The 15,276-nt window shown below is 36.1% G+C and overlaps 1 protein-coding gene across 2 annotated transcripts; it reads left to right on the top strand.

Moving 5' to 3' along the window:
• Nucleotides 1–13,618: 13,618 nt before the first annotated feature.
• LOC137722307 (endochitinase EP3-like) lies at nucleotides 13,619–15,033 on the top strand. 2 transcript variants are annotated; one of them, XM_068461276.1, is made up of 3 exons: nucleotides 13,629–13,733; nucleotides 13,851–14,071; nucleotides 14,506–15,033. In XM_068461276.1, the coding sequence occupies exons 1-3, from the start codon at nucleotides 13,660–13,662 to the stop codon at nucleotides 14,910–14,912; spliced, it is 702 nt and encodes a 233-aa protein (XP_068317377.1). In that variant the 5' UTR covers nucleotides 13,629–13,659; the 3' UTR covers nucleotides 14,913–15,033. The 2 variants fall into 2 exon arrangements, with proteins under 2 accessions (XP_068317375.1, XP_068317377.1); XM_068461274.1 differs by having other exon boundaries at nucleotides 13,619–14,071.
• Nucleotides 15,034–15,276: the final 243 nt, after the last annotated feature.

Raw genomic sequence — 15,276 nt, forward strand, 5'->3', positions numbered from 1 at the left:
ATTGAGATTCTTTAAAGTAGAAATATGTTATAAAGCACGGATACTAAAGAGGGAAGGGAATTAGAGTGGCAAATTTGGTGATTCATGAAAACTCAAAGAATCCCAATTTGACAGCCACTGTGATTGGACAATTAAAAAGTATTAAAATTATTTCGATCATTAATTGATGGATTTCATTAATAGGATTATACATCTTTAAGCATACAATTATATGATAAAATTTGATTTATCATAAATACTCTTGAGTAGCACACCCCGATCTTGATAATCACATGGATTTAGAAAAGAAATTAAATTGACAAACAATTCATTTAAGAGCATAATCAAAATGTCCTGAATACAATGCATAACCTTTTCTATTTCTGTTAATTCATATAATAGAACAAGTAGATATATATGCACGTACCATACGTCCCATATTATATATTTTACCACTGCAGTGGTGGTTTAGAAGTTCTATTATATAAACTAACACTCGTAACTTAGTCATCCAAAATTTTCACTTTTGTTAGTCATTTTGTTTGACTCTTTGTCGTTAGTCTCGAATTACGTATCCAATGAAGGCCATGTGCACTTTAGACTGACTTGAGACCTAATACCTACCAAGTGCAAGCACAACTACACAAAGATCTTAACCATTACCATAATTTTCAGATTTTCCTTCTCATCTGAGGAGATATGTAGTTGTCAAATGATTTTATTTCCTTTTCCGCATAGCAATCAAAAATTCACATTATCAATAATTATCAAAACTTCTTCTTTTTTTTTTCTTTTTTTTTTTTCAGACAATAATGATACCATAATAAACCAATTCTCAAAAACAAATCACATTCATAACAATATGAGTAATGCTAGGGAGACTAAATTTGTAAACTAAATGATGTGTCACCAATAGGAAATGAACATGTTTATCAACGTTTAAGTAATTAACTTTCATGTCATTTAGTTTAGAAAATTTAATCTACAAATTTAGTCTCCCTAACATTACTCTAAAATTAACTTCCAATCATTAACTTTCATGTCATTTAGTCTACAAATTTAGTCTCCCTAACGTTAACTTCCAATCATTAGGTTCCACGTGGCACCCTCAAGGCCGTTGGATTTCAACTAATACTTTTTCTAGACCGTTGGATTTCCAATAGTAAAAAAATAATAATTCAAACCTCCCCCAACAGCTAGATGACATGGCACAATATCAGCCATTGGATTCCAGATCAATGGTCCACGTTATTCACCTTTAAAAATTAAAAAAAAATCATATATGTTACCGTTGTGCCATGTGGCACAATTTGGAGGGTTGGATTTCAAATTGTCTTTAATCCAATGTCAGAAATTAATTAAGTTAATAACAATTTAATAAAAAAATGTAAAAAATTAACAAAAATTCCAAAAAATTCCAAAACACAAATATGTTGTGCTTACGACGCCACCGAAGAACCCGTGCAACATGAGCCATTAGAAAGGGATGGACGTTACAATGAAAGGCTTATTCAACGATATACTTCACTTCAATGCTTATACTATCACAAAGCCCAGAAAATTGACTTGATAGAGTACTAGTGGGAATTGAAACAAGCTCAAGAAACTTAAGTTCATTTAGTGTGTTTTTTTTTTTCCTTTTAATTTGGTGTATTTATGTAAATTTAGCGAAATCTATCGAAATCTGTCTCCAAAAATTATCCAACACGTTCCTGAAATGCATATTCATTATTCTTTTAAATTTATAAGTTTTATTTATTTTTTGTTCTCAGCATTTGCATTCAATAAATGGTTTTCATCACCCTCAGGTGTCGGCCAGCTCGTACCTACCTTGGTATTCGGGGAATATCGAGATCGTGGTGTGTCAAATTTTGGATAATGACATGTGGCGCAATGAGACGGATTAAAAATCCTATATGAAATTACAAATAAAATTGCTTTTTTATTATTTTATAAAATAAAAAATACTAATATTTTATTGTCTATTGTCATGACTATTTAGTTTAAGGGTGGAGATGCAAAAAACAATTACTGTTCATTAAAGGTAGTTACTATTGACTAAAGGGGATTCAATAGGCAATTGCCTTGGGGGGGGCCTACACTGGAAGTATTCTAAACAAAAACAACTGTGAAAGGTGCTCAAAAGTCTGAAATAATTCTGAACACAAGACTTATTTTGAGATAACAACTATTTTTTTTTATTTTTTATTTTAAAGGGGGACAACTGGTGGCAAGCCACAGTTATCCATCATTTTTGGGGGCCGAAAAGACTCACAGAGGCATTTCAGCCTCCTCCTAGCCACAAGTCTGGCTTCCATACCAGCAGCAGGTTTCGAACCCAAGATCTCTAGTTTTTAATTTGAAGGAAGCCTCGCAATCCGTTTTTTACCACTGGATCACCAGCTTGTGGTTAGATAACAACTATTGGTTTCTGCAAAATGATATGACAAATAAGTTAAAATTTTAGTTCCTCTGATAAATTTAAAAGAAAAAGTGTATAAGTTCATATGACATGTAAAAAAAAAAAAATTATCTTTTAACGTGTAATGCTTCTGTTGACCCATTAAAAGCATCTTTAATTGAATCCCTAAATGACCTCCTAACTAGAATTTTGGGAGGATTTAAAAAAAAAAAAAAAAAAAACTCCAATAATGCTCCGTAGCCACCGCGTAAGATAGGAATTCATGCAGAATCTCCTAAATAAAGACCGAGAAATGAACTCCAATGGCTCTCTATAATTAATGCTAACTATTTTAACATTATTTTAAATAAATAATTAATTCCTATGGGCTAATTATTGATATAGTCATTGGAACTCTCTAAAGTAGAAATATGATATAAAGCACGAATACTGAAGAAGGAAGGGGAATTAGAGCGGCCAATTCGGTGATTCGTGAAAACTCAAAGAATCCTGATTTGACAGCCGCTATGATTGGACAATTAAAAAGTATTAAAATTATTTTGATCATTAATTGATGGATTTCATTAATTATACTATGCATCTTAAAGCATACAATTATATGATAAAATTTGATTTATCACAAATACTTCCTGAGTGGCACACCCGATCTTGATATTCACATGAACTTAGAAAAGAAACTAAATTGACAAACAATTCATTTAAGAGCATAACCAAAATGTCTTGAATACAATGCATAGCCTTTTCTATTTTTGTTAATTCATATAATAGAACAAGTAGATCTGCACGAGCGTCCCATTCTATATATTTTACCACTGAAGTGGTGATTTAGAAGTTCTATTATATAAACTAATACCCGTAACTTAGTCACCCAAAATTTTCACTTTTGTTAGTCATTTTGTTTGATTCTTTGTCGTCAATCTTGAATTACGTCCCCAATGAAGACCATGCGCAGTTTATATTGATCTGAGACCTAATACCTACCAAGGGTCAAACACAACTACACAAAGGTACTAACCACTACCATAATTTTCAGATTTTCCTTCTCATCTGAGGAGATATGTAGTTGTCAAATGATTCTATTTCCTTTTCCACATAGCAATCAGAAATTCAAATTATCAATAATTATCAAAACTTCATTTTTTTTTTCCAGACAATAATGATAATCATAATAAACCAATTCTCAAAACCAAATCACATTCATAACAATATGAGTAATGCTAGGGAGATTAAATTTGTAGACTAAATTTGCAAACTAAATGATATGTTACCAATAGGAAATGAGCACATTTATCAACGTTTAAGTAATAATCTAATCATTAACTTGTCATTTAGTTTACAAAATTTACTTTACAAATTTAGTCTCCCTAACATTACTCTAACAAAAAATATATTACACACACACACACACATACACCAAATTGACATATACAAAAGCAATAATCAAACTAGCCAAATTTAGAGCCTAACATTGTGTTCCATCCCATCCTAAGTGCCAAGCTCCAAGAACTTGAGGAAGCTCCTTGATATCAACCATCTTTCTCTTTCTGTACGTAACTCATAATGCATGCACTTCATGCAAACTAATTCTTTTCTAGGATGTTCTTAAACAAGAGCATTGCTCCTATTTATAGAAGAATGAGGTGGCTACATGAAATCTGTAATTCGATGATAATTGCGGCTAGGTGGTGGTGGCATTTGACGCTACTAGAATTTTGGCTAAAAGACATCCTTTTCATTGGTGTTTATTATAAAGAGTGGACACTTACATTGGTGACAAAACTCAATTGCCACCAAATAGCCACTAAATAAGAGTACATGTCCTATGTAGAAGTCTTTATTGTTACAAACACCACCAATATTGCATTCATGTGTATATGAATAATACAACATTTTTGTATTTTATAGTTATTTTTAAAATTCAAAATATCTCATTCTCCCTCTTTTCAGTGGCTAGATTTGAAACTAACATTGGTGTCATCCATACTCATATGCACACCAATCCTATGTGTCTATATTAGGATCAGTGGCCTTGAAGATATACGCACCAAAATGGGTGTTAATTACAACATACAGCTATCCAAATGGTTATATTTTGAATTGTATTACATGCATTTTAGTAATGGTTCTGTACTATATTAAAACACATGTTCTTAATATAACATTCACAAGAAATTTAAATTTGCAAAATGATTCACATTTCCAACCAACCACACTTTATATACAAGAGATTTATCAATAACAAGGTTTGTGCTACATAAGAAAGCATATTGCATTCAACGATATTGTCCAACACAACCAAGTACCCAAGGGTGATGACGATGCATTTTATCCCACCTATGTAGCTATGCACATCCAATGCACATCAATTTGATAACTAACAAATCCACCCAATTGGTTCTATGCCTTCCCAATGGCATTTCTAGTATATACATAAAGTAAAATTCACAAAAAGAACTTTGAATATACTCAACAAGAACTTCTAACCATGTCTCACTTGTGGTGTAGTGAAGTGAGGTGAGTCTTGGAACAATTCAAAGATTTCGCAACTAAGGTCATATGGTGGACCTCCAAGATATTACGATATCCCTTAATGGTAAAGACATAACCATTTGGGGATTTTGCCTTGTGTGGGTTTGATAAGTAACTAGCGTTAGCATAATAACAAGGCAAGCATCATTTCAAGGATCAAGGGGGTTGGATTTGCTCGAGATGCGTTGAGATTTGCCCAAATTCGTAGTACCTTTAGAGTACGTCTTTAATACCAATTCAGTGGTTGCGTGTAGGCACAGTGCTACATCTTTAGCAGTAGATCAACATCTAAGGAGATGTCATGTCTTAATACAATGAGCTAAGAAGAACGAAGTGCAAAGTTGAACTTAGATATGGAATTTTGGATTGCATGACCTATTCAAGGGTATCATTTGCATATAACATTTGACCGATCAAAGGTATACTCAAAAGTAACACCTTCAGGGTGTAGTTCGATTGGTAGACCAAAATACCGTCAGAACAATGCTTCAACTTTAGGTCAAGGCATAAACAAGTTTTCCCAAGATCCTTCATCTCAAATTCCATCTTCAGGTGTGAGGCAGTTTTCTCAAGCTCTTCTGAAGTCTTAGTGAGATTCGTGTCAACTACATAAACTGTAACTCTAGTAATTCGGGACTTCATAGTTTAACACGCAAGGGCATTTTATTCATATCCCTGATTGATCAAATAATCACTTATGCGGGTATACCACATCCGTCAAATTGTAAGTGAACGCCTCAAACAAGTTAAAAGGGTGTTCCGTGGGTTGGAACTATTTGAACCAGTTCATGTAATTCTTCAGGAACTTACATGTAAATCTCCATATCAATATCTCTATGGAGAAACACTAATCACATTTCATAATGCTACTATAAATCACAGGACGTTTGAGAGAAACCTTGCTCGTAAGGTGTGCATTATATTGCACTATTTCATTCATCTCATTACGTTTCCTTTCCCACTTGTAACACAACAGGGTTACCTTGGGCAAAATGAGAATGCTAAGTCCAAAACACACTTTGGTAAGGAATTTGACCTGGATTGTAATTTTGGTTGTCCAATCATTCTACATTGTCACTTAATCAACGGAACACGATTCGATATCGTCTCTTTTCATTTATGTCGGTAGCTACCATAAGTGAAAACATCATTGATGGTAATCTCATTTCAATTCCATTGTCTTATCCAAACTAGTATACTGGACTAAGGACTTCAAGTCTCGAGGGTAATTTGGATTAATCTCATGAGATGGAAATGATTTGAGACATCGATCAAGTATAGATTCATTGTTATGCTATGTCTTCCTCTTTTAGGGAAGTGAATCATATGAACCAAGTGATCTGTCATGCTCCAGGCCAAGACAGATTGATTGGTTATCCGCAAACCATCCAACAAGGGCGGCACACCTTTTGGGGATGTTGACTCGACATTCGTTAAGTACATCTATCCTTGCAGGCATGTTTGTAGCTGGTATATGATCGTGTTACTTTATCTAGATTAAAGGAATGCATCTGGAGTAATATTCTGAACGCTAGAATTCATTGTACTTGCTTATTATACTTGTGTGGTACATGGATTGAGATGAGACATAGTGGGCAACGTCCATGCAAATTCATGCCGTTCTACAAGAACGTTGACGTTCTTATCTCCCCTTAATGGCGGGAAGACTGTCTCATTAAAGCGACAACCCATAAATGAGCGGTAAAGAGATCGCATGCATGGGCTCTAAGAGAGCTAGTATGAAGAAGAATCATGATTGACAAAGATTCACATCCTTCTTTTGAGGACCCATGTTGGTATGTTGCGGCGACGCAACTTGGCACATGGAATGCATACCCAAATGCGTAAATACGAAAAATGTCAAGTTCGTACCCAGTAACGAATTGTAACGTCGTATAGGTTGGGTGGCAATGGGCCTCAAGGTTGACTAACATAGCTGCGTACAAGATTGCATAGCCCTAGGTAGAAACCGAAAACTTGGTACATTCACCAAGGTCTGGGTGATTATTTAAATTGTGCTTTATGACCGCTAGGCGAGGCTATTTGGGCTGAACATGGGAATTCGATGTTCAATTATAAACCCAAAATGCATGCAATACTTTATCGAAAAATCGTTGATATAAACTCTCAAGCATTATCCAGTCTCACGGACTTTAAGGGATAAGTAGGGTGGTGAACCCTTAATCGGCCAGGGAGTTTAGCAGCAATGTGTGTGGACAAACATGTAACCAGTTTGTCGACTCATCAACAAAAACCATTAGTATGTATATGGTCCACATTTTGGTTACATTAGTCCACATATATTCCCTTGAATCCACTGTGAAAAGAGGGTCGTTTCATATCTTTGCGAGGGATGATTTAGAAAATCAATTTCCCTAATGAGCAGGCATAAGATCCTTACTTCGGGTAAGGAGATATGTTGTAGCATCATTGTTCGACTGAAGTGTCCCAAATGGTCATGACAAAGTAAGTAAACTGCTCAATCAGCAGGCTCCAGGCCGACAACATGTGGCATGTTACCAGTTGGAAGAAAAACCCATTGGCCCCAAATCAAAGCTTCAGGCTCATTTTTGGAGGTGGTGCAAGGATATTTCACTCTATTTTCTTCAATTGTTTCATTCATGATCATTGTCATCTCAAATATCCTTTTAAAATTTAACGACGCTCTTCCGGAACGAGGAGAATATAAGGTCTCTGACATGGTAATTCAGTACCATTCATACAATGAGAAACGTGCCAATGCTCTTAATCAGGTTGGATAGACCTGAAGTCGTTGCTAGAGATGTGATTTAGGTGTAAAGTTAGTGTGCGTAGTATCTCATTCATCTAGACAACTAATTGTCCCACATTCCTACCTAATCACCTGTTTAAATGAATTCGGTCATATGTATACAAGAAACATGATTCTATTAACTCATATTCGAGGACAAGATCAATAAGATTATCCATAAGTAAAACAAACACCAAACATGAATCCAAGAACATAGAAAAATGTTCACAAAGTAAATGGTTTACTAAGGGAATTCGGCCAACAAGGCCATCCATGTCAAAATTATGCTCTTCCAACGATGTATAGTGGAGCAAAATTAGTCTCACAGATTGGCTATGATAATGGTACTCCTTAACGACATTGGTAAGGGCACGAACAGGTGCATAACTGATGATCTATTCCATCGGGACGGAAGTAGATTCCGCAAGGTTAAGGTTTGGGAATATTATTCCTTATTCTTGAAGGTTTAGGTCTTAGGTGCCAAGGGTCATGCTTCGGGCATGATGCCACACCTTGGCAGACCCTGATTCTACCATATGTTGTAAAAACAAAATCGAAATTGGGTGGTGAGAGAGACAGACCCAGAATTAGGTTCGGTAGGCTTCAATTGAAGATGGAGAGGTCTGTTTGGTAGGTCTCTGCTGAAACAGAGTAGTACCGTTCGGTGAACTCTGTCAAAGCAGAGCATGTTCTTCGGTGCATCACTGCCGAAGCAAGGCATCACCATTCGGTAAGCTTGATTGAATTAGGTCGAGTCATTCGGTAGACTCTAGCCGAACTGAGTCATATCGTTTGGTAGACTCCAGCTGAATTGAGTCTATATGATTCGATAGATTCTAGCTGAAGCTGTGTCTATACCTTTCTCTCATGTTTGTGGTAGTAATTAGATTCGAGAATTTGGTAAACTTTCGCTTTTTACAGTGATGTTTTAGGAGCGAGTTAGAAACATGGAAAGATGAGAAAAGTATTCTCCAGTCAAAATTCGATCAGATTTATAAACTTCAAAATCGTACTCATTCATGGACGTAATCATGGTGTGCTTCAGGCAATGGCTTTCATGATTCGACAATCCGTAGAAGCAAGCCAAAGAGCCATGGAATCCTCGTTCGGGAGGAACTTTCGTTTGTAATGCTTCGAGCATAAGTCTTTGAATGAAGATCATGGTGAAGGCTTATTTAGCTCTTCCATGCCATTGTTGGCTACGATGGTTTCTCAGTTTCTTGATAGTCAAGTGGAGATTCATATCTTGTACCCCACATAAAGTGGCTTATATTAGAAACTTCCAAATAAGGGAAATCAAACTTGTGATGGTTCGACAATCCATTGATTTGGAGGGAATAAGATTGTGATTTGTGATATGGGAATGAATCATTCATACGCATCAAAGTTAGAACATTTGAGTTCTAAGACATGGTTTTCATGAGTGTGTTGTTTTATGAAAACTTTGGGTTTCAAAGGCACTAAATTTGAAACTACAAGTTCAATTTAGTTTATGAACGTTTAGTTCATAAAAGAGAGGTTCCCGGAAGAACACATAATGCAATATGTTGATTTAAGTGTAGTGGATTTAAGTTGCTTCAGGAACTCAAGTGTGAGCGCTTCGGGACTACGAAAGTGAGTCAACGGTTCAAAGAAGAGAAATAAAATATTGAATCAATAATGTCCAAAAGTGATATTCAGGTTAATAATTTTGGATTAATTATCAGATTAATGAACTGTATGTCACTTTTAATTAATTCAATAAAATTGAACCATTCAGGGTTGATCTTAGAAGAAAAATTGAAAAAATTGTCTAAGCCCATATGTTATTTACTGTGGGCTGCAGGCCATAGGAAATCACGTCCAAATTTGGGCTCGGGTCATGGCTGCAAAGCAGACCAGATAGGCTGCCAGGGGTAGGCCACGACTGTTGTGCAATTCACAGTGGTGCAGGTTTAAAGGGCCAAGGGAAAGGTGCAGAGCCCAGTAACATTAACCTGCTAGCTTTGGGACGAGGTGCGAGGGAGCCCAGCTTTGCTGGCTTTAGTAGACAAGCCTAGCTTTGGACGGCAGGCCAATTGAGCCCAGTCAATGACTGGCTGATGGGCTGAAGGCGCTGGACAAGCCTAGCAAGTGCTGGCTTAGTCCGGAGCGGGCTGGAGCAGGGGAAAGCCCAGCAAACAAATGCTGGTATGCTGCTATATTGGGCTATGGGCCCAGCAACATTCAAAAACCCTAGGCCGTGGCTCAGTCGAAGTATTTCCCAAAAAAAAAAATTCAACAATCTTAGGGTTTGAAAAACCCTAATTGCTTCTAATTTCTTTCGATTCTTTGACTCACAAATTCCACATAGCAAAAATTGAGTAATGCAGGAAACGTGTGTGTATATATATATATATCGGAAGGTAAATATAAATATAGGGGGTTCCTGCATCATGGTAAATGTTTTTATGCTTCATGGTCGTTTCAAATATCTTTCTTTATTTTAAGCGTACCTGATTGGCAGAAAACAACAAAAGCCTTTGAATTTGTAGAAGATCCTTCTCGGAAAGCCGGAATTGCATCTCCAATGCATTGTATCATGTTCAACACAGAAAAATTAAATTGAATCAATAGCATGTAAATCAATTCAAAATAATAAATTAATCATAATAATACTCTCCTAATTAAAGATCAAACTCTCTTTAGCTCAATGTCAAGAGCGTGATGATAACGTGTTGTAGGCATAATTTACTGAACAATTATGGACGCCATAGAGAGAGAGAGGTGCGGCACATAGAGAGAGAAGAGAAAGATGTGTAATTGTGAGGCGTGTTCTATTCCACCCCATTGTGCCTTTATTTATAGTAGTAGGATAGTTAAAATCCTTAACCTTTTAGGATTACAACTCTTAATAGGTAATCAAATCCTAATAAGAATATAAGAGATATTCATAGATATACTAGGATTTACACAATCACATTTATAATCTAATAGGACTGCAACATACATAATAATTTAAAAATATTATAAACATCTTTCTCATTTTGAAGATAAGATTATATTTTAATTTTAGGAGAAAAAAAAATATTCTGTAGAAAAAAATATAGAAAAGAGGTAATTAGATAAATATTTTGAATAAAAACGATAATTATCTCTTAAAAAAGGAGTCCATAACTTCTTAAATACTTTAAAAAATTATCAAAAAATTGCAATAATAATTTCGAAAAACTTTACCTTTATGTTTTGGGTGAATAATATACATGCTAAAAAACAAAAAATCTTTGCATGTTCAATTTTTTATTTTTGCACAAAAACCTCCAACATCTGAGGTTTTTAATGTGTTCTTTCAAGATGAAAAACTTTACTTTTATGTTTTGGGTGAAGGATTTCTAAGTTCCAGGGATCAAGGCCAAGTTAATAAGGAACGAATCACAAAATATGTTAAAGGATTAGAAAATGCATAAGATGAGGATTATAAAGGCACATGAGAGGAATTTTCAAGTCCCTACTTTAAGTGTGTGAAGAAAATTAAGGTTCCACCATAAATCAATTGGCAAATATGGGGAGAAGTCTAACCTCTTATAAGCTCATGCAAGGTCTCTCCTCTCATCAATGTGAGACTCATTCTCAACACGCCTCCTCACGTGTGGAGAATTTTCAAGCCTAACACGTGGACAACACAAATTGGGTGACGCGGAGCGCGTGTGGCCGTTTGACTTCACACGTGAGACAACCTGTCTCTGATACCATGAAGAAAGTTGAGGTTTCACCATAAAACCAATTGGTAATATGGTGAGTAACCCAACCTCTTATAAGCCTATGCAAGGTCCATCCTCCTATCAATGTGAGACTCATTCTCAACAATGTGTCATTTACAAATCTCTCTTACATACCTTTGTAATGCTCATATAATGCATTGATAATCTATCCTAACTTTTTGTCATCTATTCCTTACTAACTTGGCCTCAATACTTTGAGACATAAAGATTATTCACAAAACATAGCCTAAATAAATATGAGTTATCCATTATACCCGTACATAAAAATACGTGAAAATCGAAAGGACCAAACTGGGGCTTGTGTTTGGATTCTGAAATGTACATTTACCCTATGTTTGAATGCGAGAATTTTAAATTACAAGAATTTTAAATTACCAGAAAATTTTAGACCCAATATTTTTTTTTATTTAAGAATTAGTTTGGCTTAAGAAGTCTGACTGCCTAGTTAGACAACGCTAGAGTTGAAGAATTAGTTTGGCTTAACAAGTCTCGACTGCCTGGTTAGACAACAAGTTTCTCAAGTTCGACTGATTAACGAAGCTTCCCTCAGCAAAGAGTCTTTGATCGAAAGAGGTTCTTTCATCATTCAAGCGAAGTGGAGTGTTTTATGATTGGATATTCTCAATTCACTTTTAAAGTTTAGCATTCAGACGGCCGACCACTTTTACAATAAAGACACTCATTTCTTTTGAGTATCTTTCCCACTACAGTTTGATACCGGTTTGGCAGACCTATATTCTCACCAATATAATTGAGACTGCCAAACTCGGTGCAAAAGATCAAGAACTTCGTAGAATTTGCACAACATTGTCTTCAAATCATAGAACCCAAGGCCAAAAGTGTTCATTTCTCGACTGAAGTTACTCAATTCAGGAGTCAACAACACGATTCACCACAACACCACACTCATATTGCTCGATCGAGCTCGGTAGCAAGTTGGCACGCTTTCATCAATAATCAATCGCCAAAAGACGTAATTAGTTCTTTAATTACTTCAGCCTGCACGCTACTTAGGCTGTTTTATTTTTAGAGTCAACAACATAACATATGCATAGTTATAATACATTATTCACACCCATATGAAATTTCGCTCATTGACTATGTAGTTTAACAAGTTACTCATATTATAGGATGTGAGATGATGGCATTGCAGAAAGGATTTTATACCTTTCGTATGTCTTGTCAAATATTGATCTTTCTAGATGCTCAACCGGAAAGAAATGTGAGAATACCTAACCACCACCGCCCAAGCCTGGCCTAATGTTTCATTTATGTTACTATCTACATAGTACTTTTCTAATTGTTATATATGAGAGGAAATGGATCCTTCTCGGATCATTTCCATCAAATTCATCCAATCAATTAATTCGGCCCTTCAAATTTGATTCAACAACTAAAGTTATTATAACTCTTCTTCTGTTTTTAGCCGTTTGATCAAATTTTAAAGGTCTGAATTGATTAATTTGGTGAATTTGGTGGCAGGGATACAGAGAGAATTACTTTCCTTTGAGGTTGAGCTGCAATTTGCAAAGGAGGCCACAATGTTGACCTTTTTTTATGTCAATCTCTGAGTTGAGTTGCAGAGTTCCACACGTTATTGTTCTTGTATTTGAATTTTGTGTATTAGCAATTCAAAAGTCATAGGGGAGGGTCAATAGTCCTATTTTCCTACCATTCACGGGTCAAAGGTCCACCCTCGGACCAATTCCACGCACAACATTTATTCTCTAGAAGCTTCACTTTCATGACATAAAGAGTACACCATTATATGATGTTTTTTGTATCAATAAAATAGAACATACGAGAGATTTTTTAATGCGTTTAGAATTAGCAGTGGTATACTACATTTTATATACAAATGATGAAATACTTATGTCAAAAAATTAATTATTTAATAAAAAAATGACCCTCAACTTATATATAGATATACCACTACATGTGTTTCGGACACAATAAAAAAATTCTCCAAAATTGAAAATAAAATTACACGTACTTATTTTATTAGAACGATATGCCAATAGGGCCTTGTACCCCGCGTGGTTTAAGTCCTCCACTTTCATGCGCACTAGTTGAATATTTCAAACTTTAACGACCCATCTCTCTCACCGTCCCACCCATTAATTAATGCCATAAAGCTATTTGCTTGCTCCATTCTCACTATAAATATCTAACTCCCCCTTCTTCTTCATCAATCAATCACAGCTTCAGAAATCAATCAAATGGCGGCCAGAAGCATAATATTAACCCTTTTAATTGTAGCCACTGGAGTCCTGTCCGGCTATGCAGACGCTCAGAACTGTGGCTGTGCCGCGAACCTGTGCTGTAGCCAATACGGCTACTGTGGCACAGACGATGCCTACTGCGGCACAGGCTGCCAGTCAGGGCCTTGCAAGACGCCGGCTCAAACACCGAGTACCAACGATGTGGTGGTGGCGGATATTGTAACGCCCGAATTCTTCAACGGGATAATTGATCAGGCGGACGCAAGTTGTGCCGGCAAGAACTTTTACTCCCGAGCTACCTTCCTTGAAGCTCTCAATTCCTATACTCAGTTCGGTAGGATTGGTTCCGTTGACGACTCTAAGCGTGAGATTGCTGCTTTCTTTGCCCATGTCACCCACGAGACTGGACGTAAGTTATATTTCTCCCCCACTTTATTGTTTACACATGCAAATCTACATATGTATGCTTATCAGCAGAACCGTTATATATATTTCATGTATGAAAGTAGATCTAACCACTCTAAAATACATAATTAGCTAGCAATATGATTAATAAAGATCGTCACTGCTAAGAATCGTCCAGATCGGAAAGCTAGAGGCTAGTTGATTTGTGAAAGAAGATTTAAAAATAAACGATTTGAATCATGAAAAAATATTGAAGAGTGGGTCAAACACGTGATTAACGCAACAACTTAACTAGTTAGCCCTTGAAGGCTCATGATAGTTAATAATACCGTTTATTTGCTCCTTTTATATATGCACACAGAAAGAAAAGCTGGCAAATAATTGAACTCAATAATCAATGCTGAATAATTGAAAGCAAGATAATGCATGATTGTGCAGATTTTTGCTACATAGAAGAGATAGATGGAGCCTCAAAAGACTACTGTGATGAGAACAACACACAATATCCATGCAACCCAAACAAAGGGTACTATGGGCGTGGACCTATCCAACTATCATGGAACTTCAACTACGGTCCGGCCGGAGAGAGCATTGGGTTTGATGGACTAAACTCTCCTGAAACCGTGGCCAACGACCCTGTCATTGCTTTCAAAACGGCGCTGTGGTACTGGATGAACAACGTTAGGCCGGTCATCGGTGAAGGTTTCGGTGCAACCATTCGAGCCATCAATGGTGCGCTCGAATGCGATGGTGGAAATCCTGCTACAGTTCAGAGACGTGTTGAGTATTACACAGAATATTGTAACCAACTTGGTGTTGCTCCTGGTGACAATCTCACCTGCTAGTTACTATATACTAGCTTAACTAGGATCCTAGGATCATTTTTCTCCTTTCATTCTTGTTTTCTTTTTATCAAATAAAAATTTATGGACGACGTGAATAAATGAAAAACAGGATTATAATTTATAGATGAGCACTCATTTGATTTGATTTGTTTTTTTTTTATGCAAAGACCACTAATTAACGAACAAAAATTATCTTTCTTGAGACGGGCTGGACCGGTTAACCAAATGTGCTTTGCACTGATGAACTTGATGAGCACAACCAAGGAGCTTTGCTCTCCTAAGAAACAAAAGATACTAATGAACGGTGGAGATTTAATTAAATAAGATTTAGTTAAATTTCAACAGCTCATTCGTGAAAATAATG

Source organism: Pyrus communis, chromosome 17, assembly GCF_963583255.1.
Source record: "Pyrus communis chromosome 17, drPyrComm1.1, whole genome shotgun sequence".
Lineage (NCBI taxonomy): Eukaryota > Viridiplantae > Streptophyta > Magnoliopsida > Rosales > Rosaceae > Pyrus > Pyrus communis.

Excerpts from the sequence above, each read along its gene's own strand:
- LOC137722307 (XM_068461274.1), top strand. The coding sequence starts at position 13,660 with ATGGCGGCCAGAAGCATAATATTAACCCTTTTAATTGTAGCCACTGGA. Across the intron at positions 14,072-14,505 it reads TGTCACCCACGAGACTGGAC|ATTTTTGCTACATAGAAGAG; the intron begins GTAAGTTATATT and ends ATGATTGTGCAG.